The sequence below is a fragment of the Triturus cristatus genome, chromosome 12, assembly GCF_964204655.1.
Source record: "Triturus cristatus chromosome 12, aTriCri1.1, whole genome shotgun sequence".
Lineage (NCBI taxonomy): Eukaryota > Metazoa > Chordata > Amphibia > Caudata > Salamandridae > Triturus > Triturus cristatus.
Window position 1 is genome coordinate 815,890,231 of NC_140595.1, and position 27,901 is coordinate 815,918,131.

The 27,901-nt window shown below is 44.7% G+C and overlaps 1 protein-coding gene across 2 annotated transcripts in view; it reads right to left on the reverse strand.

The window, feature by feature from the left end:
* Positions 1-209: 209 nt before the first annotated feature.
* The window catches only part of LOC146782965 (phospholipid scramblase 3-like), a 220,279-nt gene continuing 192,587 nt past the window's right edge, over positions 210-27,901 (reverse strand). The window contains exons 7-8 of one of the 2 annotated variants that reach the window (XM_085638675.1): positions 15,748-15,876; positions 210-9,627 (exon numbers count right to left, since the gene is read on the reverse strand). In XM_085638675.1, the coding sequence (XP_085494801.1) occupies positions 9,565-9,627; positions 15,748-15,876 (192 nt within the window). In that variant the 3' untranslated portion in view covers positions 210-9,564. The remainder of the gene's footprint in view (positions 9,628-15,747; positions 15,877-27,901) is intronic. The other variant, XM_085638676.1, reaches the window with a different exon arrangement.

Consider the following 27,901-nt stretch of genomic DNA (forward strand, 5'->3'; position numbering starts at 1 on the left):
TTAAATTTAAAATGAATTTTAGATTGTTGAACATCCATAAACTTTTTTGTAAGTCAATTAAAGAGGCCCACCTCATTTTAAAGTTTTAAATGGCCTTCGTGAGTTTTAGAGCAGGCGGAGAAGTTATTAAAACGTAACAAAAGTTATTCATCATTTTTTAAATAAATTTGCTAGTTATAAAAATACACGTTAAGAAAAACTCAGGCTTGTTTACTTAAAATGTTTAATAATAATAATGACATTTTTATTGTATACGTTTTGGTACAATAATACACAACTATAAAAAACGCAAAAACCATCAAATGTTTCATAACAATCTTTAAGCAAACTCTTCTACAACTTTTAGTAGTGCACCCTGCTAAACAGAATTTAAGGCAGTTGTCATATTTCAAAGCTGTGTCTACAGATTCAATTTTTAAAATAGAATTAGTCTGTTGTCTAAAAAAAGCTATTTCATATCTAAATACAACCCACATAACAGCTGAATCTGTTTTTCCTTGCACTTATACAAACCCCTTAACCATAAAACCAAGACAGCAAGAATCTGACCTGAGCTAGCCAAGCAATACCAACTTTTAAAAGGTTTTTTGACAAATCAATCCAAGTTTTTTTTCACAACTCCTAAGAAACTGTATACATTTTGCCTTTGAAGTAGAAAGCAGGAGTTTTCCCCCCATGTTTGAGAATTCCCAAACACCAGAAGTTGGAAATTTAACATGGGCCTACCTTAGCATCTCACTGACTCTGATCCAGCTCTAAAAGCTTTTCAGAGGATTGTGACTGTCAAGAATTATTCTTCCCCCTTCTCTGAAGGCGGCCAGGATCTGTTACACAGGTTAAAAACAAATTCTGATCAGCCTCCCAGCCCCCTTCTCACCCAGAAGCCTTCATGCACATAGAACATTCAATAGGAAACAGAGCTCTATTCAGGTTTGTGGGCATTTCTTTGCGTATATACGAAGTTAATGCAATAAATACGTCTTCTTTATTTTTCCGGCATCTCAGCATGGCTAGCGTGTACATTCTCATATAATGTGATAAGTGTGTAATTTCACGGCTGTGCAGAAGCAGAGAACAGATGGTACTTCCGCAAAGATACAAAAACAAACCACATTTCGCAAGTATCGGTTCTAAGAATGAATACTTTACGGAGACACTTCTCAACGTGTTTTCCTAAAATGAACTGAAATTTGGACACTATGAATGGGGTGAAGGGATAGCGTTTAAGGGTGTTAGATATGAGGCACAGGGTTTAAGAAGATGGGTTTAGGGATTGGGGTTTGGAATATAAGGTTAAGGGTTCGGGGTATAGGGCTTTGAGGTATAGCGTTAGTGAATGATGAAACAGGGTTAAGGTTTGCGGTGAAGGCTAAAGAGTAAAGTGATACAGGTTGAGAATTAAAGGGTTCTTCGTTATAGGTACATGGTTTGGGGTATAGGATTATGAGCTAGGGAAATAGAGGTTTAGGGTACAGGGTTAGTGATTAAGGGAACAGGGTGTCCCGTTTAGGGTGTAGGGTACAGAGGACAGTGATTTGGGCTCAGAAACAGAGTTCGGATTTGGGGTAAAGAATTGAGGATTTGGGTTTAAGGTATAAGGTTAAAGGCACTGTGGTAAGGATTAGGGGATAGAAGTAAAGCGTATAGGGGATAGGGCTAAGGAGTTAGGGGTTGATTGTAAGGGGTTTAGGGTGCAAGTGTCATGGGTAAAGTGTTAAGGGTTAGAGGTATATGGTTATGGTTATGGTATAGAGGTGAAGGATAGGGGTTAGAGAGTGGGTGCAGGGTTAGGCATTTGGGGTATAGGGGAGAAGATACAGTACTTTGAGTAAGGATATAGGATTTAGGGTGTAGGTTTGAGGGTAAACGGTTAGCCACTAACATTACACCTTTCTCATGTCACTGTCTGAAAGGTGTTATGAGAATGTTTGTTATTTTTAGTCTTTCTGTTCAAAATAAAAACAAAACAAAGTGTTGCTTTGTTGAGCATCACTGCACTTAACCCATTTCAGTGGAGCACACTACAACGTCAAAGGGATGCCGTTAGACTTGTTAAAAACGAATACCACTCCTTAGAGAAAAATAATCCAACTAACAAGGTCAATCAAACATATCTATTATCGGAGTCAGAACACAGTAAAAGCCTTTATGTATTTATCACAGCACTGAACAGATAGCGTGCTATGTACACAGAAACTGGAATTGGATATCTGTATATGAGGACATACCGGATAACATGCACAGTAATGCAGAAATGGTTATTGCATGTCTGTACAGGAGCACAGAACACGTCTCGGGTAAAGGGGGGGGGCACAGTACTGTAAATATCTTTCATATATCTTAATAGGACCCGAGAATAGATATGATGGTGAAAAGCGGGAGTGTTTATTAGGCCTTGTCTATTTTTATGTGAGCGCAGAATAGATAACTTCCATATGAGCGCAAAATGTGATACATGCTTATTGCATAACTATATAGGAGCACAGAAAGGGTTGTTTGTAGATTAGTGTAGAATATATCGAGTATATGTAGATCTTAACAGTGGCACAGAATAGATCTCGTGCTAACAAGTGAAGGGTGTACTAAATGAATGTTGTATATAACAGATAACATGCCTCTAGTACATGAGCAGAACAACTGGCAAATCCCTCTTGCGTGGCTGGAGAGGAGCAGAGAGAAGATATCTTATACATGCATTTATTATAAGGAAATCACATCTTATGTAAAGAAGGACTGCCGTTTTCCTGTAAATCCAAATATTTGATGGTTAGTGATGGAGAGATGCTGAAGAGAGCTTGGAGCTATGTTTATAAGTCTGCCAGAGAAACCTCAAATATAAGTGTATTTGAGTGGTGGAAAGACGGCGAAGATATGTGAATAACAAGCTTTTGCAATGCAATCGTTCTCACATTTGTGTAAGTTAGAGCTATTGGCGCTGTAAATGATAATGTTTTTTAATTATATATATTTTTTGCAGTGGAGTGATCATTTAGAAAACGAGAGTTAGAGCTATTTGCATTTTAAATGTAATTTTTTTTAGTTATGTGTTGTGGGGTGCATGTATGTGGTGTGCAGTGGAATTATGTGGATAGTAATTAGGTGGTATTTAGTGTATTGGAATAATGTGGAGTGGGATTGAGTGTTAGGAAGAGTGATTATGTGGCATGGTATTTTGTGTTGTGGAGTGTTATGTAGTGGAGGTTAATTATACTGTGTGCTGTTGAATTTTGTGGTGGGATGTGGAATTATGTGGTGTTATTTAATTGTGTTGTTGATTTGTATTATGTGGTTTCTGGTTGAATTATGTGGTGTGGAATGGAAACGTGTTGAGTTGATTTGTTTGGCATTGAGTGAAATTATGTGGAGTGGAATTATGTGGAATGGTGTGGCGCGTTTCTGTGGATTGTTGCTATAAGGGATAGATTGGTTTTATGTGGGGTATAATTATGTGGTAGTGATTATTTGTATTATGTGGAGTTGAATTTTGTTGGGCTGAGTGGTATTATGTGCAGAGTAATTATGCTGGGTGGTTTTGAATGTTCTGCGTTATCCCGCCGTACTGTAGGATGTGGCTGGTAGCTTGGAAGGTGTAAACTCAGCCAGTCTTAGGTAAAGGGTCTCACAGTCAGCTGGTATCCGTGATGAGGGAGGATACACAGAGAATTAATGAGGGGAGTTCGCTGGATAGCCTATGGACATGTATGTAAAAAGTGCATTGTTATGGCTATATCATTGACATCACCATTTGGGGGCGGATTATGTGCAGTAACAATTCCAGTTCATATAGCTAGCACTCATGTTGGTGCAACCTTAAATCAACATTTGCGACACCTGTAAAGGGGAAAAACTACATTTGTACCAACAGAGCAATTAAAAAAATAACATTTTGTGCCAGTAAATTAGTCCAGTTGTCAAAGCAAAAGTTGCACCGGTGCTAGTGTGCTGAATTTAATCTGGAGATGTAAGCGACCTACATAATTTGGCTTCTGGAGACGACAGCAACATTTAGCCAACATTACTGTATGCATGAGGCGATTTGATTGTGTACAGCCCCTTTGTACGCAGGAAAAGCTCATACGAAATCCGCTTAATGGCATCAGGTGCAGCATTGAAAATGCACTTTAGTCTGAGTCTGTTTTCCCTCGATTCGATACCTTCTTTGTGTCCAGGCTCTGAAATATCGGATTCCTGCCCTCCGCTAATGTGAGCGTCTACGAAGCAGAGGTGTCGTTTAGGGTGGATGGGTCGGTGGAGTAATAGATATGTGTATGAATGCTTGAATGGATAGATACCTGTATGCACACATGGATGGATATCTGGGTGATTAGATGAATGAAAAGATAATGGGTGATGCATGGGTAGGATAGTTACAGATGGTTGGCATGGAAACAGAAAGATGGAAACATGGGCAAAAAAATCATTAAAAGAAATGTTAGTACTTTTTTGGGTGTTTGTCGGAACTGGACAAATTCTAGATTACAAATTTTGAGCCCTAAGAGCATAATTAACTGTATGAGAAATGTTGTTATTGAAACTGTTTGTGTATCGCTTTTTGTGATTCCACAGAGACAGTAATCTTGGGCATGGAGAGAATAAGTGACTGCCCAAAATTACAGGATATTTAGCCGAAACTGGAACCTGGTTCCCCAGTTCCAAAGTTGGCAGCTCTGGTTGTAAGGTCACATCCTCTCCCTATCGAGAAAAGCATGCATGTAGTAACGTTCATACAAAGAATGCCCGCTTCCACACTACACGGATATTCGCTGTTGTCATTATCAAAAGAATAAAGTCCACTTTGGAAATTATCATGTAAAAACACACTTTTCAACTCGCCACAGAAAGAAAATAAGTTTTCGGTATTATCCCAGAGATATTGTACTTCCTGTTGTGAAAGCGCAGACTGCATTTCCCGCTATCTACAGGACAGCTTTATATGTCATAGTAAAACAATCAATCAATCAGGGTCTTACAGAGCATGGCTAATCACCCATTAGGGCCTCAAGGCGCGTGGGGGGGGGGGGGAGGTAGTTCTGCAGTTCAGTCGAAGAGCCAGGTCTTGAGGTCCTTCTTGAATTGAGGCAGTTCGGGTGATTGCCTGAGATGTAAAGAAAGAGTTCCAGGTCTTTGCGGCGGGGTAGGAGAAGGTTCTTCCTCCAGCCGTGGTCTTGTGGATCTGTGGGATAGTGGCCAGGGCCAGTTTGGAGGAGCGGAGGTGTCTGGAGGCAGTGTAGAAGGAGAGGCGGTGGTTGAGGTATGCAGAGCTGATGTGGAGGGCCTTGTGGGCATGCGTGGGGAGCTTGAAGGTGATTCTTTTGTTGATCAGGAGCCCGTGGAGGTTTCTCAGGTGATGGCGATGTCGCTGCGGCAGGGATGCCCAGGATAAGACCTACGGTGACATTCTGGATTCTTTGCAATTTCTTTTGGAGCTTCTGGGTGGTGCTGGCATAGAGTGCGTTGCCGTAGCTGAGTTTGTTGCTGATGAACGCCTGGGTGACTGTTCTTCTAGACGTGGTGGGGATCTACTTAAAAATCTTTTTGAAGCAGGCGTAGCATGTGGAAGCAGGAGGATGAGACGGCGTTGATTTGGTGGCTCATTAAGAGTGCGTAGTCAAGGATGATGCCGAGCTTACATGCGTGGTCTGTGGGTGCGGGGGGCTCCGGGCGCTGCGGGCCACCAGGGTTTGAGGACTTCGGTTTTGTCGGAGATGAGTTTGAGGCAGCTGTCCTTCATCCATGTATTGACTGTCTTCATCTCATTGTGGAAGTTGTTCTTTGCAGATGTAGTTGCTTCGGTGAGAGAATCAGCTGGGTGTTGTCAGCGCAGGAGACTATGTTTAGTCCGTGGTTTTCGAGGATGGCTGCCAGCGGGGCCATGTAGATGTTGAAGAGGGTGGGGCTCAGGGAGGAGCCATGAGGGACTCCGCAGCTGATCTCTGTAGGTTCTGAGGAGAACTTTAGGAGCCTGACTATCTGAGAGGATCCACTCTAAGGCTTTGCTGCGGAAGCCAGTGTCATGAATTCTTGCATAGAGGATATAGTGGGAGACGGTGTCAAAGGCTGCCGAGAGGTCCAGGACGAGGAGGGCTATGGTTTCGCCTCGGTCGAGGAGATTGCGGATGTTGTCTGTTGCAGTGAGGAGTGCAATCTCGGTGCTTTGGTTGCTTTTGAAGCCTGATTTGGAAGTGAAAACACACAAACTTCTCATTACGGCAAAGTGAATTCACATTTCTATGTTGTGGCGGCGTGAGTACACACTCAACATACTGTCACATTATCACATGCTACGTGCACGGTTCACGGAGTCAGATGGAAAGCTCATACCATCCCCAATAGAGGAGAGCACACAGCTTCAATTATACAGCAGACATGCAATCTGAGGAGAGCGATTTGGGAGGACAGCCCCCACCGCCGCGGGCACCACGTGTGGCCATGCACAGGCCAGGAGATTAGTCTGAGCTGAGGCGACAGGACAGTTATTGCCTGCCCTTATTACATTCCGGCTGCAGAGCTTTAGCTTCCAGGGAAATAGCTGCAGGCATTTGAATCGCAATGCTTTCCCCAGAGCTGCTGTGGGGCAGAGACGAGAATGTGGTGAGACGTGTGTCCGTCAAGGTGTTAGGGAAGGAGGATAGAGGGGCAAATAAAGGGAGGGAGAGGAGAAGGGCGGCGGCTGTGCGCACATGTCCCTGCCCCCTCCAAAACACAATTTACTGGAGCTGTATCGGCTACAATGGCAGATAACATGTAAATAATTCTGCATTCTGATTAGATAGCTCAGTGGGTTAAGCGCATGCAGCAGAGATCTGTGCTGTATGCAGATCAGAGCTTTGGGTCGTTGTGGCGTGTTCAAATTTTTCGTCCTTCTGGGTTTCACTCCAGCTGGGCTGGATGCCACTCGGTAGCCATGAAACCAGTCAGTTTGTAGGATGCGCTGTGGCTGACACAACATAAAAGTACTAGTATTATTACTACTGTACGCCAGCACAAGCAGGGACTCGCCACCGGAAGCTTGGGTCACGCCAAACAGGTGAGTCTTACACTATCGCCGGTGTGAGCAGCTCAGAGGTTAACAGAATATGCAGATATCAGCCACTGGATGCCATGCCAGAGCCCGGGACCAACCCTAAACGGGCAGATCGGAGGCTCTTAATAAATGGTGCAGGTGGAGAGACGGGAACAAGAGTGGCCGTAGGACCAATTCAATGAAAAACATAGTGCGTCGAAGAAACGATAAATAAATCAAAGAGCATGGGGACATGTAACAGGGGGCAGTCCACACGAAAGTGAAAAGTACACCCAAAGGCGGGACAAGAGCAGCTTTTTATGAATGAAAAGAAACAAATTTAGAAAGGCATTATAAGGAGTAAATGGAAAGCAGTGGGCGTGGTCTAAGCCCCTAGAGTAGAATACAGCATGTCGAGAGACAGCGCATGAGCACTGCCTAGGCTCAACCTAAAAATGCTAAGACATCTTGAAGATAAGCCTAAAAGAGTGCTAGAGAGACCTCAAAGGTCTGTGCATTAGACTGCTGGCAGGATCTTGAGGATGTGTGCATGAGAGTGCTAAAGAGACATTAAACATATGTGTATTAGAGGGACAGCATGACATCACATATGGGTGTATTACAGGGTTGAAGAGTCCACTTATATACGTAGCAAAGAGTTCTACAGAAGTTTGGAGGTAAGCAGTTACAAAATGATGAGGCCATCTCATAAACATGTTGATGTGTCTACGATTGATGGAGTGGTTTCTTATGTGTATTGAGTTGCTTTGAAACACTCTGGAAAAGGTCTTGGGTGCATCAAGGGACTTGATTGTGCCTATCACACAGGTGCAGTGACAGGAACACGTGCATGTATAAACTACATAATATGTGAACATGAGAAATTAGACCTCAAGTTAGAACACCTAGGCCCGACTGACAGTCAGGTGGAGATGCAGTCCAGTGTGGAAATCCACTTATCCCTATTACAACTGGTGTTCCTGCTCCCAGATTCTTCTGGGTGTGCGAAGAGCAGACCCAATATCGACTCTTAACTAATAATGAGAACCGGCCAATAAATCCGGTCCAGCAAGCGAATCCCTATCCTGTAGGGTTTACCAGTAGCTGCACGGTACTGGCGAGGTGCTGACTCCACTGTTCTGATGTTAATAGTGCAGGTCTGCCATCCCACCAGTACTGTACAACTCATAATCGTGCCCTTAGCAGGCGTGGCATGGGCACAGGTGCAGTAAAATAAATGTGTGTGGTAGTTCAAAAGAGACCTGTATGTGTGTACAGGACTGCTGAAGAGACAGTTGTGTGGGGGTTTGTGAAGGATTGCTGAGGAGACTGTATGTGCGCACGAGTGTGTGTGGGTCAGTAGGAAACTGAAGAGATGTGTATCTGTGATCTGTGTGGAAGGATGTGTGAGAATACTCCAGGGACATATGTATATGTGTGTGGAGACACTGAAGGAACCTGTGGGTGTATGTCTGTGTGTGTGGGAATGCTGAAGAGACCTCTATATGTGCATGTGTGGGGCGAGGGTGTGCACGAGTACTGAAGAGACCTGTGTGTATGTATCCAAGTGTGGGGGGGTTGTCGAAGGGATGAAGAGACCCGTGTTTATGTATCCAAAGTGTGACGGGTTGTAGAAGGGCTGATGAGACCTTTGTGTATATATCCAAGTGTGAGGGGTTGCAAAAGGGATGATGAGACCTGTGCGTATGTATCCAAAATGTTAGGGGGTGTAGAAGGGCTGATGAGACCTTTGTGTATGTATCCAAGTGTGAGGGGTTGTAGAAGGACTGAAGAGACCTGTGTGTATGTATTAAAGTGTAGGGGGTTGTAGAATGGTTGACGAGACCTATGTGCATGTATCAAAGTGTTTAGGGTTGTAAAAGGGCTGATGAGACCTGTGTGTATGTATCTATGTGTGACGGGTTGTGGAAGGAGTGCAGAAGAGACCTGTGTGTATGTATCCAAGTGTGAGGGGTTGTGGAAGTGCAGAAGAGACCTGTGTGTATGTATCAAAGTGTGAAGGGTTGTAAAAGGACTGAAGAGACCTGTGTGCATGTATCCAAGTGTGGCGTGTGGAAGCAGTGCAGAAGAGACCTGTGTGTATACATGTGTGAGGGAGGGTGTAAAGGAGTGCTGAAGAGATGTGTATGTATGTGTTTAAGTGGTGGGTGTGTAGGTAGGAGTACTGCAGAGAGCTGTATGTATCCATAAAGGCACTGAGACATTTTACAGACTCCCCTCTGGTGCTGGGTCACAGGATGTCAGTCACTGAAATGGCACTGAGGAAATCAGATCTGCTTCCTTGGCCCCTGCGGCTCTCTCAAGCCATTCCTGCACAGGAAACCAGAAGATAAAGCTACATCCCCAGACTTCCCACCTCCGCCTTAGGCTTGGTGTTCGGTGCCCGACACAGATCGGAACATTTCTTGTAAGACATCTATGCCTGTAGATGAGGGAGCGTAGTTTGATGAAAGGAGGGGCAGCAAGAGTCAGTGTGCACCAGGATCCAGTCTCCTCCAGTATTCGCTCTTTCTCCAGCGTAAAGAGAGCTTATGGTTAGTTTAGTGGCGGTGGTGCTGCGCGTCTCGCAACATCTTCATTCGCCGACTGTAAATTTCTGCATCCTGAGAGATGACAAGAGAACAGAAGGTGAGGTACAGGAGTCTGGTGGGATACGAGTGTCTAGTGCAAGAGGCTTCGGAAATTAAAACACCTAATGCAAGGTTTTCTCTCAATTTGCATCAACCAGATCCCTCACTTAGTAGCACACTGGAGGTTGCATTCTCCATTAACTTGGTGGTCCCTTTAACCTTCACCCTGGTGACCGAATTCCCAATCACCCTGTGTGCTGCAGATTCCTTCAGTCAGTTGACCGCATTCTCCCTCAGTCAGGTGACCTCATACTCCTTAATCTGGTGACCACATACTGTCTCAGTCTGGTGACCGCATTCTCCATCAGTCGGGTGACCGCATTCTCCCACAGTCAGGTGAGCGCAGTATCCCTCAGTCAGGTGACCACATTCTCCCTTAGTCAGGTGACCGCATACTCCCTCAGTCAGGTGACCGCATACTCCCTCAGTCAGGTGACCGCATTCTCCCTTAGTCAGGTGACCGCATACTCCCCTCAGTCAGGTGATCACATTCTCCCTCAGTCAGGTGACCTCATACTCCCTCAGTCAGGTGACCGCATTCTCCTTCCGTGAGGTGACCGCATTATCCCTGTCTGGTGACCGCGTTATCCCTCAGTCAGGTGACCGCATTCTCCATCAGTCGGGTGACCGCATTCTCCCACAGTCAGGTGACCACATTCTCCCTTAGTCAGGTGACCGCATACTCCCTCAGTCAGGTGATCACATTCTCCCTCAGTCAGGTGACCTCATACTCCCTCAGTCAGGTGACCGCATTCTCCTTCTGTGAGGTGACCGCATTATCCCTGTCTGGTGACCGCGTTATCCCTCAGTCAGGTGACTGCATACTCCCTCAGTCAGGTGACCGCATACTCCCTCAGTCAGGTGACCTCATACTCCCTCAGTCAGGTGACCGCATACTCCCTCAGTCAGGTGACCGCATACTCCCTCAGTCAGGTGACCGCATACTCCCTCAGTCAGGCAGCCGCATACTCTCTCAGTCAGGCAACCGTGTACTTCCTCAGCCAGGTGAGTGTGTACTCCCACAATCAGGTGACTGCAATCTCAAACACCATGGTGGCCACATTCTCCATTACTCAGGTGTCCACCTACCCATCACCAGCGGGGGGCTAATTCTCTCTCACCCTGGGGGCCAAATTTTCAACCATCCCAGTGGCTGCATTCTTCGTCAATCCAGTGGCTGCATTCTCATCCCAGTGGCTGCATTCTTCGTCAATCCAGTGGCTGCATTCTCATCCCAGTGGCTGCATTGTTCGTCAATCCAGTGGCTGAATTCTTCATCAATACAGGGGCTGCAGTCTTCATCAATCCAGTGGCTGCATTCTCATCCCAGTGGCTGCATTCTTCGTCAATCCAGTGGCTGTATTCTTCATCAATCCAGGGGCTGCAGTCTTCATCAATCCAGTGGCTGCATTCTCAATAACCCCAGTGGTTACATTCTCAATCACCCCAGTGGTTACATTCGCAATCACCCCAGTGGTTACATTCGCCATCACCCCAGTGGTTGTTTTCTCAATCACCCCAGTGGTTACATTCGCCATCACCCCAGTGGTTACATTCTCAATCACTCCAGTGGTTGTATTTTCAAGCATCCCAGTGGCTGTATTCTCAATCACTCCATTGGCTGCAAAATCACCCCAGTGGCTGCATTCTCAATCACCCCTGTGGCTGCAATTTCAATCCAGTGGTTGCATTCTCAATCACCCCAGTGGTTACATTCTCAATCACCCCATTGGCTGCAAAATCACCCCAGTGGCTGCATTCTCAATCACCCCTGTGGCTGCAATTTCAATCCAGTGGTTGCATTCTCTATCACCCTGGTGGCCCCCTTTTTCCATCACCATGGAAGCAGCATTCTCCATCTCCCTAGTGGTCCCATTCTCAGTTGCTTTGGTGGCCACATCCTCTTTCACCATTGTTGCCTCACTCTTTATCACCTTGGTCACCCCTATTCCAGTTCCCCTGTAGGTCAACTTCCTTTTTGGATAAGCACAGCCCAGACATGAGAGCTCTAGTGGTCATTTATGCTGTCCTCTCTGAAGACAGAGAACTTCTCGCCTTATCCACAAAGGACATCTCTAAGAACGTGCCAGCTGGAATTCACATTACTGCTTCGGGAAGGTCCCTAAACTAGAGGAAAGGGAGGGAGAGCAGGAAACCTACACAGACCGCAGGTTGTTTGTGGTTGAGACAGGATTTCTTGGTAAAAACCTATAGTGTGATGGCCACAGGATCAGGCATGAATAACATTTGTAGGCTCTCTTTAAACATCTGGGCCACTGTACGAATCCCAAAAGAGTTTTTCCGAATTATGTTTTTGAGTAATCAAGGTCTAATCTTGCACTCCATTTAGGCTTCCATCTTAACGGGTCATGGAACTATGCGGGCTTGTCCGGAGGGGCTGTCTGAGCTCCAGTCTCCACCTCCAGACTAGACCAGCTGCCCTTAGTTTTCATCAATTGTAGCCACCACATGACACACTCATCCAAGTCATTCTGTTAAACGCCCTGTATTGTCCCTCACATCTGATATAACTCACAATAGTACACGTTTTGTGGATGCCGTTTGATTTTAGTGTGTGCATGCATGGGTACTGGGCCCAGGCACTGGCCCTGGACACAATTTCAATTATGTCAGAGTACCCGGAAGTGATTTTGGTAACCCTGTGTTACTATTTGACACAGAATTATCATTAATAACACATTTACAACCACTCCTGTAATTAACAGCAATTTCGGGGGGCATCCTTCAACACGGGCGCATTGAGTGAGCAACTACTCACGCCGCTGCTTATGTTCTGTTGCATTTAACGCTATTTTCTTAGAGCAAAATGCATCTTCGCAGCCATTCTGGACTTGAGGGTGCATTTTGCGCCAAGAAAACAGTAATAAATTCTGGGAGTAAGTTGGGAGAAAATTCTACAAAAAGAGCATATTTAGCCAGCATGAGTAGCTGCTTGCTGTCTGCTATCCATGTTTTGTTGCATTTAGCGATATTTCTTAGCACAAAATGCATCCGTGCTTGCATTTTTTTCTCCAAGAAAATAGCGCTAAATGCAGATTTACTCTTCTGTTATTACGTGTGATCTTGCGGAACTACGGGTTATTAAGCGTGATTACGCTACACAGAATTGAGTGAGTCGTTCCCACCACGACGACCCACTTGATTGTGCCTATGGGTGTGTATATGTGCCAGGGCGAGGAAGTGTGTGGGTATTATTATTATTACTAGTGGTGCCTTTGATCTCTCAGAAGGGTACTTTGGGAATCACAGACAGAAGCCCTCCCAGCCTTTGAAGTTGGGTTCCCAGGAGAACGCCCTTGACATGCGCACATATTATTTTCAACCCTACCTTCTCTCGGGATGGGAACAAATGAGCAACTTCAAAAAGATACTCACCAGATTAATTATTAGTCCCAAGAAAAAGAGCGGGGATGTCCCTTTCCATGTCAGAAGGCTCCTGCTTTGATGAGCATGGTCACAGCCTTCTTCCAAGAAGAATGTGGCACCCTTGCCCAGATTAAGTACCAGCAAGGCAGTCATTTTGGGCATGTCTTGTTTGAGATCAAAAGTGCGCCCAATGAGCGAGTGTCTTCACAGAGGGGACTGTGATGTTCCAGGAAGGTACTGCCTGCTGCACTCTTGGGGCTACTGTCTGGGGCATGATGATGCTGTTCTCTGAAGAAAGGCTGCCATTTCAAGTGTGGATTGTGGCAAAGTGAGCACACGGAAATTATATGAGGGGTTGTGCCAGTCCAAAGAATCTTTAGGTCATGAGGGGCCAGTTTGAGTGTTGTGATCAAGGCCAACTTTCTTGAAAAACCTAGGTTAAACGCTACAGTTGCTTTGATCTCCACTTCCTCAAGAAGCACTCAACATACTTCAGTAGAAATTGGGCCCACCTACATTCCATGCCAACCTAGGGGCAAGCCGACGCGTCACCTGCTAGACAGCAGAGTTTACATGCCTGAGGCCAGGTTCTTCTCCAGTGCCTTCCATAAAAGCACACTGAGACACAAAGCCGTTCTTACTTGCCCACCATGTCATTTGTACCAGCGCAGAACATCCACCTGAGTTGGGGGGCAGAGGTCTCAAAGCTGAAGGGTCCCACCATCCCTTAGTAAAGTGTCGGCATATGGATTTTAGAGTTTCCCTATGCTCAGGGCTGCTTGCCATCCGCACTGCCAGATGCCAAGAGGCAAGTATTACAACTCACCAGAGCTGGCATAGAAAGTTGTCATCAAGGGAAAAATGACTACATCCAAGGTGATGTTCCTCGAAGTCCCCGTCTCCTGCTGGCTGGCTTCTCTCCAGTCCTTCCACCCTACATGGGACTCTTGCCCTATGGAGGCTCGACACCCTCTGTCTTGCAGAGAAACTACCTTTACCAAATCAATAGCCTGGCAGACGTAATTCAGCCTCCGGCTTCTTCACCAGGAAATAATCACAACAAAGCACAGTGGGCTAGATGTACTAAAGCTTTTAGCCTACACAAAAACACTCTGATTTGTGAAATCAGAAAATTTGGTGTCCACTAAAAAGTTATTTTGTATGTACTAAACCCATTTTAGGACACAGTAAAGTTTTAAACCCTCCTAAAATCACTTTAGAAATGGATACAGAATCTCAATTTGGAAGGGACGTATTGTGGGCATTCCATCAAAATTGCGTTTTGGTTTCCTGTGTGTCAATGGTTTGTGACTGGAATTTCAGTTGCAAACTAGTGATAGGGTACCAACCCCCAAGGTAACACTTTCACAAAAGGGAAGGAGTCCTCTTTGGAGCCCTTTCTCTTAGCAAATTGGAATGGCAGCTTCAAGGGGAGGAGGCAGTGGCTCAGACTCATAACTTGAAATATATATATTTTTTAAAGCAGTCCCATTTTCTTTGAGGAAATGGAACACCCTTTATAAAAAAAACAAAAAAGTTTTCAATTTTAAAAAGCAATCACGGGAATGGTGGTCTGAGGTCTCTTGTTAGCCACCATCTCTCTAGATGTATCCAATCGTAGTGGGTCAAAAATTGTGGCCTACCTAATTAATATTCTCTAGGTAGGTCGGTCATCAACCTATTGCGATTTCTTAGTTTTTTAAACCGACCTATTAGTACATAGGTAGTTTCACAAGTTAAGTCAGTGTGCAATATTCTACCAGGTTTTTAGTACCCCATGTCCAGTATTTTCCATTACCCAAAACCAAAATCAACTACTTACCCTTTTTAAGGGCTACTAGGGTTATCTAGATCGGTGCAGGCCGCATGGCCAGGTACGTTGAAGCCATGGCTTACTGTTGAGCTTCTCACCTGCCTGGCATGAGACTCTCAGTCTACATCAAAGCGTCCGGGGCAGTAGCTCCACTGCAGACTCAATGACACACCCAGTAGTTGCCATGCCGTTCCTTCCCGCTAGGCATTTCTGATTTTTAACACAATCTTCTAAAGCAGTTATTTTTTTGTTTAAAATAATCAGCCATTGTCTCTGGTGGAAGGGAGTTTTTTCCTCCTATGCATCAGAGACATGGAAGGGTTTCCCTGCTGATGGCCTGCACGCCCTGCAGGTGTTGCATTGCTTGCTGCTCCCAAGCTGGGGAATTCAGTGATGCGCGCCCCTCCCTAAATAGTTAAAGTAGAATGTGCTCCCGGTGAATAATAAGCGAGGTTAATATTTAAAAGAGAATTATACTTCTAATGATATTTGGACATCCCTGACGGATCTTCAAATGTTTCATTATCCTTTCATACTATATCCTGTCCCTTTACAAACTTTGCACAGAGTTGCGACTTGAGATCCATCAGAGCAGTAAAGTTGAGCTGATCGTTGCCTCGGAGACCCTGCTTATCCAATCGCGTAATCAATGGGGGATATTCTCAGGGATGTCCAGCCACAGGGGTTTAAGCCATAGACCTGTGCTCACTCTTACACTAGCCCAGCCTCCACCCATCATCATTTAGTGCCTGATTTAGATTTCGGTGGACGGGTTACTCTGTCACAACAGTGACGGTTATCAGGCAGATGGGGTATCTATCTCATCTGGTAGCAGCCAACCTTCCCTGATCCCATCTCAAAGCCGTATCCCTTCCCAGGCGGACAATACTCACCAAGAAGAAAGATGAGCCAATGAGCACTGCCTTGATATTCACATCCAGGTCAAGGGGGAACTGCACCGTGAACTGGCCACTCTCCCGGCGGATCATGCCCACAGTCTGGGTTTCATCGTTGGACTTCACCTGTGGGCAGACAGGGTGAAGAATATTACCAAAAGGCTAATTTTCCCTGTAACACATACCACACCATCACCTTGTATACATCCGCAATTATCCAAATCAAATTCTGTACAGAGCTCATTGTCTTTTAAGCCCACGGAACGGGATGGCCCTCCTAACACTCCCACTAATTGGACTGGGAAACTCACATGATTTTGTTCAGCCGAGCAACAACATCTCTTAAAGATATACAACAATCATAGAACAATGTTGAACAGTGGCTTAGCCATAACAACTAAAACATCATAACATTTATGAGTTAATGTGCTGCCTTCACCTCTTGTCTCAAACTCGTCATCCTAAGTAAACTATAACTCCCAGCCCTGTTACAACTTGAGAACCTTGAAAGGAGATGCCTTTCGGATACCGATTGATTAAGCTTGTAAGTTTGTAAAAGGTTGCAAGGTGGTGTGAAAAAGTTCCTGGAGGGGCGCTGTAGAGCATAGAGCAAGCAGTGGCTCCGGGAGTTGCAGGATCATCAGTCGGTTGGCATACATTGGTGGGTTTGTGCCTGTATGCTAGAGACTGACTGCATGGTAGTAGGATGTTGTGGTATAATCATGGTGTGAGTATATAATGATGGCTATTTGTGCATTTGATGGTTTGTATATGGACATATCGTTAGTGGGTGTGGGTATTTGCGCGTGGCTTTCTGGTTGTCTGATCAGGGATGTGTGGGCATATTCTGGTGGGTGTGTGAGCATATAATAGTGGGTGTGCAGTCATATACTGTTGGGTGGGTGGCCATATGATGGTGGATGTTTTGCCATATAATGGTGGTTGGATGCACATACAAAAGTAGGTGTATTGGCATATTGTGGTGGATTTTGTTGCATTATGATGTTGCATCTGCAGCCGTAGGATGTTGGATGGGTGAATTATCTTTTATATTGTGTAGTGTGTTACGTTTGGTTTGAAAAGGAGTGTGACATTACAAACACTGTATGTTGTGTGTGGGAGTTAAGGCTGGCTAAGTATGGTGGGTTGATGCACCAGGTGAACAGTGTACCTTACCTGACAGATTTTATGACTTCTTCCTTTTTATGATGAAGCGACTATTAACATATTAGTCAACCTCATCTCCCAATCAACTATAGTTTTTGTAGGGAATTCCATTGTTTTCTATTGTGTTGACAACTGGTATTGGGTGAGTGGATGCATGATAGTTGGTATGTTGGTTTGGTTGAGTGGGAGTTTGATGATGAGTGTGTGGGCTTATGATATTGGGTGCGCTCGTGTATGATGTTAGTTATGTCAACACATAATGGTTAGTATATTCAAATAACATGTTGGATTTGTAAACATATGATAGCGGAAGTGTTTGCACATCATGATAGATGTTTTGCCATATGATGATGGTTGTGCTTGGTGTGTGTGATGGTCTTAGCCTATGATGTTGGTTGTTGAGAGTGTGTAGTGTAGGTTGTACTGACATATGATGCTGGTTGTGGTTCTGTATAATTGTGTCTGTGCGGACATATGTTGGTGGATGTGTTAGCATATAATGTTAGTTGTTTATCTGTATGATGGGGAGTGTGTTGATGTACGATACTAGGTGTGGTGGTTGTAGTGGTGATACCAGCAGTATTAGTGGTGGGGGTGATACTGGTGTGAGCGGTGGTATTGGTGCTGATAATAGCAACAAGGTCATAGTAATGATGGGGTAACAATGGCGTTGGTGTTAGGAACTGCACTTGTAATGGTAAGGCTGGTGGTAATGGTGGTGGTGTTACTGCTGGTAATACTGGTGGTGCTTGCAATGGTGGTGGCGTTGCTGCTGGTGTTGGGAATGGTGCTGGTAATGTTGTAGTGGGGGCAATGCTGATAATGGTAATGCAGTAATTGTGGTGATAATGCTAGTGTTGATGGTAATGTTGGTGATAATGATGGTGATGGTAATAACATTGACGGTAACTGTGGTGTGGTAATTATGTTGGTAGTTATGGTGATGATGGAGGCGATATTGGAGCTACTGATGATAATTTTGGGGGTGCTGGTAGTGGTGATAGTTGTAATGGTTGTGTTGTTGGTAACAGTTGTAATGGTGGTAGTGGCAGTACTGCTAGTAGTGATAATAAGGTGGTAATGGTTGGCACAATGGTAGTGCTAGTGGTATTGGTGGTGCTGTTACTAGTGGTTAATAGTGACAGTGCTGGTAACGGTGGTGGTGCATCTACTGGTGATGGTGTTGGTAATGGTGCTGCTAACGTTGAAGAGATGGTGGTAATGTCTAACTGTGGAGGTAATGCTTGTGTTTGTGATAGTATTGGTGGTAGTAATATTGGTGGTACTAATGGTGATGGTGTTAATAGGGCTGGTGTTGGTAATTGTGGTGGTAATGATGTTAGTAGTTATGGGGTGGTGGATGTAATATATTAGTTCTACAGGTGGAGGTGGTAATGGTGAAAGCGGCAATAGCTGCTGTGGTGGAAATGGGTGTACTAATGGTGGTGGTAATGGTAGTAATTGTGTTGGAGTATTGGTAGCGGTGGAAGTATTGTTACTGCAGGTCCTGATGATGGTAATGGTGAAAACAGTGATGAGGTAATGGTGGCTCTTATGGTAATGGTGGTGGTAGTAGTAATGCTGGTGGTAATAATGGTGCCTTTAAAAGCCTAACTTTTTTTCTCTCTCTGGATGTTTTCAATCATTGGGAGGGATGTAAACAAATATATAGATCCCTAGATTTGGCGGATTGAAGGGATTCTCAGAGAGGAACAGATTATAAAATTTTAACCTGACACCTCTTACATTCCTCTCTGAGGCATCTGAATGACATGGGACTGACTTGGTCCTAAACTGACCAGCATACAGAGACATCGATCAGCCATTTTAGCCTTCCATGGGTACCAACTTAAAATGCAACTGAAAGTATCCCATCCCTAACAGTAGTCCAGTCAGGGCCAGAGGACCATGGTTTGAGTAGACATGATTTGCTGTTAGTGGCATGTTTGGATTGGGTGACCTCAGTTTAAATAGACCAGATTGCCTATCCATGTCATGCTTGGGTTGGGTGACCTCGGTTTGACTAGATGGGATCTCATATCCATGTCATGCTTGTGTTGGGCGACCTCTGTTTGGATAGACCAGATCTCCTATCCATGTCATGATTGGGCGACCTCGGTTTGGATAGACCAGATCTCCTTTTCATGTCATGCTTGGGCGACTTTGGTTTGGATAGACCAGATCTCCTATCCATGTCATGCTTGGGTTGGGCGACCTTGTTTTGGATAGACCAGATCTCCTATCCATGTCATGCTTGGGTTGGGCGACCTCGGTTTGGATAGACCAGATCTCCTATCCATGTCATGCTTGGGTTGCGCGACCTCGGTTTGGATAGACCAGGTCTCCTATCCATGTCATGCTTGGGTTGGGCGACCTCAGTTTGAATAGACCAGATCTCCTATCCATGTCATGCTTGGGTTGGGCGACCTCGGTTTGGATAGACCAGATCTTCTATCCACGTCATGCCTGGGTTGGGCGACCTCGGTTTGGATAGACCAGATCTTCTATCCACGTCATGCCTGGGTTGGGCGACCTCGGTTTGAATAGACCAGATCTCCTATCCATGTCATGCTTGGGTTGGGCTACCTCAGTTTGATGAGTTGGGATCTCCTATCCAGGTCATGACTGGGCAGGTCATGGATGGGCCAGATGACCAGAGTTAAGATACACACGCTCTGTCGATAAGTCACTATGGGCCTGATTTAGATCTCGGTGGACGGGTTACTCCGTCACAACGGTGCCAGATATCCTGTAAACTGAAATATAAATCCCATTATATCCTATGGGACTTATATTTCGTGGATAGGATATCACTCATCGTTGTGGTGCTGTAATTCGTCCGCCAAGATCTAAATCAGGCCTCTGTCATCCACCACAGTGTATACTGACTAGAGTTCATACATTAGGTAACCAGTCTTTAATTATTCTTATTTTATGAAAAGCAGCAAGTGGATTTTGTGCAGATTATGAAGGATTCCTAGAATTTAACAAATGGACTACATCAGAGGCATGCATGCCAGGCATGCAGTGGGCATATGAAGAAAGTGGCACAGTCTATGTAGAATACACTGTTATAGTCCTCGAGAAATGAAGTTTCCAAAAAGATTTGGACATACAAAGCCTCAGCGATAGATACGACCGAAAGGCCAATGTTGGATATGGATGATATCTACGCGGAAGGACAAGGGCCTCAAAACTGACACGAGAATGAAGACCTGGAAGCAGGCTCTAGATCTTACAACATCCAAATTACCGACATAGCAAAGTCCACCAAGACAGGGAACTTTGTGGAATCACCCCTAGTGGAGTTATTCAGCAGTGACAACTTTTCACCAGTCTTCACTGTGGAGAGAGCCCCCAGGCCACTGTTGTTGAGACGATCGCAGTGGCACCACAATATCCGATTATGGCAGACCTCTTGATCCACAGAGATTGGGGCACTGTAGTTAAATTGCCCCACACGGGCACGAAGGATCCCATAGAGGCTCAGCAATTCACCTTTTCCTTAACTTCACAGCACAGGAGCCTAGACGACAGAGTCAAACGATAACTGCAGGCCCTAAATGTGCAATATGCTGTACTCCATCCCACCAGTCTGAGGATTGCCAAGCCCGGTTAAACCTATATGTTCAACAATCCCGATGCTTCTCACTTCTTCCTCAAGAATCACACTACAGAGTGATGTGGGCGGCCGATGCACAGATCCCCACCTGGAGAAAGGGACACCAACAACTGAAGGCAACTCCTATTGAGTGGCTGACATGGACTACCTCAAATGTTGATAGTTCATAAATGTGTTTCAATGTTAGACTTTACCCAAGTGGGTTTGTCTGCTTTAATGTTCCATATCTTCAGAAAACTCCACTGTTCCCTTCTTATTAAAATGACCGTCCTGTGCTGGAAACAACAGAAGGGGCAACGAAGAGTGTCACTGTGAGTTAAAGAAGTGTGCCCTAGTCGATTCGATTCAAATCTTTATTCGTCACTATCATCATAGGCCATAAAAGAGCAAATGTTTAAATACATCAGAAAAACAAGTTAAAACATTAATATATTAATTCAGAACTTAACATCATGAAAGCAGAAAAACAGTACTACCATAAAGGATGTGTGTCTTAAAACGTATTGCTTCCCAAATGTAAGAAGCAATGTTAAAACATTGCAGGGGCCTCTATGATACACAGAAAATGCACTGCGGCATTATGAGCTCTAATGTTATGTGCAATAAAGATTGGTTTTGGAAAGTGCTTCCTTAACTAGAGATAAATTTGACAAAAAAAGCATAAAGAGCTGAGTGCTCTGTTTTGAGGTACCGTCACAGGGCCACGGGACCAATGCACCATGCCATTGGTTGATGGTAAGGAAAGTGAGGAGGTGGTGTGTGATAGCCAGCCGCAATCTTGTTAAAATAAAACAGTGTTGGGTGTTTGTCACCAGAGACGGGTACATTTGGTATCCCTCAGGAAGGGCCTACGACATATATTGAACAACCTTGGGTTTGCTAGCATCAACAAGAGCTCTTTTCTCCTCCCTACCACCAAGAAAAAAAAGGCCTCAACTTCAGAGTTCTGGGGCACAAGAATTCTGGAAGGCTCCTGGAGCCCAGGGAAACCAAACACCAACTTAAGAGTGCCATTGATGAAGGAAAGCCACAGAATATTGAAAGCATAGTCTAGCGCTAAACAGCCATGAATAATTGCCTTCGTAACTTCGGTCTCTGGTTTGGCCCATATTGAGCGCCACAGAAAGATAGGGTTGAGTCACAACAGATCTTCCAGGTGAGTAACCCCACTTCCTTTTGAACTGTAGAGGATGATGAGACAGGCGTTCTGTACGTGTTGGACTAATGAAACATTAATAGAAAAAAAGAATGCCCAGGTAACAACAGGAATTGACCTTTGCAAATGATGTTCCCTCAATAAAAAAGGCCCTAGCCTTCTGAGTGGTTTCCCACAAGACATTATAAATGTCTTGGATTTATTGATCTTTAATTTCCTGGCCTCTATGAATCTAGCAACGGTGTCCATTAATCGCTGTAGGCCGATGGTGGTCCTAGACTTTAGGACAGCAGCGTCGGCATACGAAAGAATAGGGATCGGGCAGCCTGCAAGACTTGGTGCATCGGCCTGCAAGGACCGAAGAGCATCATTAGTACCATTTATAATAAGTGAGAATGAAGATGGGCCAGGGAACGCCCCTGTCTAACTCCCCGTCTGAATCTAAAGAACAGGGAACACTCGGGCCATATCGTACCTTGGCTGAGAGATTCTTATACAGACAGGAAAGAAGACAGACAATATTATCAGGGGGCCATATTGTGGTAAATATTTAAATTACCTGTACTATTTTTTATGCGGAAAAGTCTAGTAAGAATAACTCAGTCAAAATAAGAGGCAGAATCCGTGGTATTAGAGGTTCTGAAAAGGGCTTTATTCCTTACAAAGGAATTATGGTTCGAACCAGGCAATCTTATTCCATCACCACGAAGGTTCAGGAAGGGATAGGCAATACATTATTGACAAGTAACAATATATATATGAAAAGCATTGCATTAAGACAGATGCAGGAGGCGTAACAGCTGATAGTACAGATAAGAACACACATACGTAATGAAAATGGGCGTAATAACAGGCGTATACTAGAAACGTCATTTAAAATGATGTCACAAGTGGGTGGATCCATAAGAGAATCCTGCAGTGTCAGCAGTGTTTGGCAGAGATGCGCGCGCAGCCGCATGACGTGTGATTGACGTGCAACTAGAGGGTGAAGGGGAATTGACATTTAGCTCTACATGTGGAGACAGAAGTCTGGGGGTCAGGTCAACCTAATCCTAAATCGTATCTAATATCTTTGTTTAAGGAACTGTGTTATCCAAAAGGAAAGGTCTCTCGGACGGAATCTATTCTATACTGACTGTTAGTGCATGTACAAGCGTCTATGTGTCTACATGAGATGCGAGGGGGCAGGAATCTTCCATGGTAACAGGGGCTATGAATTACTTGCATAAAGACAGCGAGGCCAAGCTCTTTGCTCGGTAGCTGGAAGGATGTTTACCTAAACTACTAGACAGGAATGCATTGGATGAGGAGCGGAGCAGATAACTTGAAGGCTGAATACAGTTTTTGGCAGGCAACAGGCCGCGTCAGGCACCGTTAGCCGTGCAGGGAGTAGGACAAAGTTCATGGATACGGATGCAGGTCCAAGCTGGAGCATTTCAGAGGCAGAAGTAGGAAAAGGCTTGATGGCAGAATTCAGGGCCTGCTCGCCTGAACTGTAAAACGTGAAAAGTGAACCATATAAAGTCGGTGGCCAATCATACTTAGGAATGGAATATTCGACCCATTCATGGCGGATCTGAAAGAGGACAGGTTAACGTTGGACGCACATGTATTTGCGTCTTCATAGCTGGAACTGGAGGGAACATACATGTACTTGTAGCATGTACATGGAGCCGTTGGGGTCTAAGATAGGGGACACAATTGACCATAAAAATTCATATTTCCTCATTCCCTCCTTGTCCCCTACGGACCCTTATGAAATATCCATCTTCATCAATCCATCAATCTGTTCATATAGCATCATTTGTTCTTCTTTCTTCTTCCGGGATCTTGAATGAAAATTCGAAGGCGGGATACACGATGTGGCACACAGACCACAAATCGCTGGCCCACATTGTAGACACAAGCAGCAACTGAATAGAATGAGAAAGCCAATACCTAGGAAGGATAGGATCCTCCATCCCCAGGCTGACAACACGCTCCAGAACCAACCGGACCAAGTCCAGGTGCCTGGATTCTGGTGTATCTGTCTTACGATCTTATGAAGTCGAGTTATGGCTTTATATACTGACGGCGCGTTTTCTGGTATGAAAACACAGCAACTTGATCCGATGACCCTACAAGCTCCGCCCCTATCGGCCAGGATGACGTCAAGGACAAGACGATTTTGAAGAACAACAATCCGCATCGCAGACTGCTCCTCTGTTAAGTTACCTAAGGCGGAAGTAGTTTCATTCACTACTGCTTCAAGGGTTCTAGTTAATCTACGTATCAACTTGCTATTAGTGACTGTACCTATGTAGGGAAAGAAACCTTTATTGAAATCTGTGTATTGCTCCCATGCTGTTTCGGTGTAGTCGACAATCAGGAGATCTCTCTGCTGTCTATTGTGTACTAAATGGGTATTCCTATGGTAATCAGGCGGGGCTAGGAAAACAGGTGGCAGAAGGAATGCAATGTAACAGGTACCATCCCAATCTAGGGGTAGGCGTATGTATGCGGTGTGACCACAGATGAAGTAGGAGTGACGAGAAGCTCTAAATGTAGATTTGCCTTTATCACTGAATTCTATTACAGTGGTACATTTACTATGGCCCATGTGTATTGAACCATTCTTTCTTACACATAATTCGCCTCTAACTGGAAATACTGACATAGCGGGCAAGATCGGTGTAGCTTCGGATTCAATATTCAGGATCATAAGATTAAGTGTAAAGTTACCTAATCCATATACTTCATTTTCTAGATCAGTTCCTGTTCTTTTGGGAAGTCCCTCCTTGTTAGGGTAGCAGACTTTAAGTAAAACTAGGTTCAGGTTTCCCCAAACCCAGTTGTCTTGGTAAACTACTGAATTTGAATCTAGGGAATTAATCAAACTAAACCATGCTCCACAGGAGCCATTGTGGGTGAATGGATACGGAAAGAGAGGCAGAACTCCCTTGTATTTCTGATAGGGAGGGAGTCGGCCACATATCCAACAATTTGTAGCATTGCTGGTCTGATGAGAATGATGTAACATACTAATGAATGTGTTGTTGCGCAGCGCAAATCTATAGGACAACTCATGCGGGGGTAATTCGCTAAAAGAATGTTCGGCAGTAGCATTGAAAGCACGCTTGGAAATAGGGTAATACATGTGTAATAATAGACTGGCAATGATAATCAGAAGACTTAGAAAAAACATAATTAACAATGTCACTATGCAGTGACTACGAAGTGATTTACAGTACGCATGTTTCTTGAGCTGTTTCTGTCTATTTCTCTCTCTATTTCGGTCTAGAGGATACATGTCAGAGACAAATTCAACCGATTCACCTTGGAGAGGACTTAAACAATCAAATTGTCTGACTTGCTAGACCTTAGTTTCAGTTTATAATTTTCCTTTTCTGTCTTGTCAACCAGGGGGAGTTTTGAGTCAGTCTGTGAGGGAATGCAGGGCTGATAATTCAAGTCGGATGATAGTCCATGAAATTTTTTGATATGGCTCGAATGCAACCACCCTTTACGTCCCTCAATCTTTACAGCTGTCCTTGTGGTCAATAAGACGAGTTTAGGCGACTGCCAGCGAGGCTCCAGCGGGTTCCTTCTGTCGAAGTTCCTTATCAGTACAAGATCTCCCGGAACCACGTCATGGGGCTTCACCTCAGTGTTATCGGGAAAAGCTTCAGCTACCTGTGAACGACAAGATTGTAGTGCAGACATCAAGGAAGCCAGGTAATCTGTCAGCATATTACAATCAACATCAGTTATTTTACGGGGTATAGGCGTCCCCCACATATTTGGTGGTCTACCGAAGATCACCTCATACGGGGATAGCCCCGTTCGAGAGTGTGCTACCATTCTCATGTAAAAGAGCGCAACTGGTAAAGCTACTATCCAGTCGACACCTTTTTCTCTACATACTTTGGACAGTCTAATTTTCAAAGTTTGATTATGCCGCTCCACGAGACCTGCTGCCTCGGGATGTCGGACACAGTGGAATTTCCATTGATAGCCTAACAAAAGTGAAACATGTTTCATTAGCTCGGATGAGAACGGTTGGCCATTATCTGAGTACACGACACGGGGCAAACCATACCGTGGGAAGAATTCTCGAACTAACTGTTTGGCAGTAGTCGGGGCAGTGTAATCTGAGACGGGATACGCCTCTGTCCACCGGGAAAGAGCGCATACAACTACGAGGACATATTTGAATCCTCGACATCGTTCCATCTGGATATAATCCATCTGGAGGACTTCAAAAGGGTGATCGGGGGGTTGAAATCCACCCTGTTCTACAGGTACGCCTTTTCCTGGATTGAACTGACAACAAATCATGCAGGTACGTACTTTCTGTTTAACTGCTGCTCGCAAGTGTTTATTGAACCAAATGTGTTGAATACTGTCTAGCATAGCTTTCTCTCCTAGGTGCGCTGGACTATGTATTGTGTTAATGATGACTTGAACCATTGAGTCGGGGAGAAACCATATAGATTTTCCCTTTGTCATCCATCCTTGATCCGTTTGGATCCCTCCTAATTCAGTCCATCTCTTTATTTCTTCTGGTGTAGCATGTGTCTGTATGTCAATTACATCAAGGGCGGGATCCTTAACTGTCATGCAGCGTGTTGGTGTCGGAACTATTGTCTTTGTCGTGTCAGTTGTATGAGTCTGATTCTGAGCAGTCTGTTTAGCTGTTCTGTCAGCTAGGTCGTTACCCTGAGAAATAATGTCAGTCACTTTTGTATGGGCTTTACACTTCATAATCGATATTGCAGTCGGCAGATGTATTGCATCTAACAGAGCTTGAATAAGGGGACCGTGCTGGATGTGGGCACCGTGAGAAGTTAAATAACCTCTCTCTCGCCAAAGCACGCCGAAGTCATGGACGACTCCGAATGCGTAACGTGAATCTGTGTATATGTTGACTTTCTTATTTTTGGCTTGAATACAGGCTTGTGTCAGAGCGATGAGCTCTGCTGCTTGAGCTGACAAGGTATCTATGCAATTTGTTTCAATAACTTCAGTGTCTGTTGTGACTGCATAAGCGGCCACTAACTCTCCTGTACTTGTTCTCATGCATGAACCATCTACATACAATGTCAGGTCTGGATCTGATAATGGAATATCTGTCAAGTCTTGTCTGGGTTTCGTCGTAATAGTGATAACTTCAATACAATCATGTGCCAATGGGTCTGTTCCACTTAATGGCAAAAGTGTGGCAGGATTTAATGTACTACAACGTCTGATTTCTATGTGTGGCTGGAACAATGTCAATTCATAACCCGTCAGTCTTGCTATAGTCAAGTGTTGTGTTTGGGTCCGGTTCAAGAGAACCTCTACTGCGTGTGGTACTTGTACTGTCAATTGATGTCCTAACACTATGGCATCACTTTGTCTGATTGCTAAAGCTGTTGCTGCGACTGATTTCAGGCACGCAGGAAGAGCCTGAGCTACTGGATCTAATGTACTAGAAAAATAAGCACATGGCTTGTGTGATCCTGCTTGTTCCTGCGTGAGTACTGACAAAGCAGTACCTTCACGTTCTGTAACAAAAAGTGTAAAACGTTTGCTGTAACATGGTGTTGCTAAAACAGGTGCTTGGCATAAAGCTTTCTTTAAGCTTTCAAAAGCTTGTGTATGTTCCTGAGCCCAAGGGAGGACAGTCGATGTCGCTGCCTCCTGTGTTGTCAACTGAATGAGTGGTTTTGCTAGAAATGCATATTGAGGGATCCACTGCCTACAGTACGAAGTGAGGCCTATGAATGCCCGTACCTCCTTTTGTGTCTTGGGTGGCGACATGTTAACAATTAACTGGATACGGTCAGGTGTAAGCTGTCTTCCCCCCTTGGACAGCAAGTGCCCAAGGTACACAACTTGCTGGACACAGAATTGCAGCTTTGAAGGAGACACTTTGTGCCCCTTGTCGGCTAAGAAATGTAAAACCGTCAGTGATGCTTTTTCACATTCAGGTTCGCTTCGGGCGGTGATCAGCAGATCATCGACGTATTGAAGCAAAGCAGTGTTAGCTGGCATATGGATACTGTCAAGTTCTCTTTTCAGTGCTTGGCTATAGATGCTGGGGCTTTCTGTGAATCCTTGAGGTGCGCGTGCGAATTTAAAACTTCGTCCATTTAAACTGAATCCGAACAAATATTGGCTTTCCGGATCGATTGGGACGCTAAAGAAAGCGTTCTTGAGATCAATTACAGTAAAGAACGTTGCTT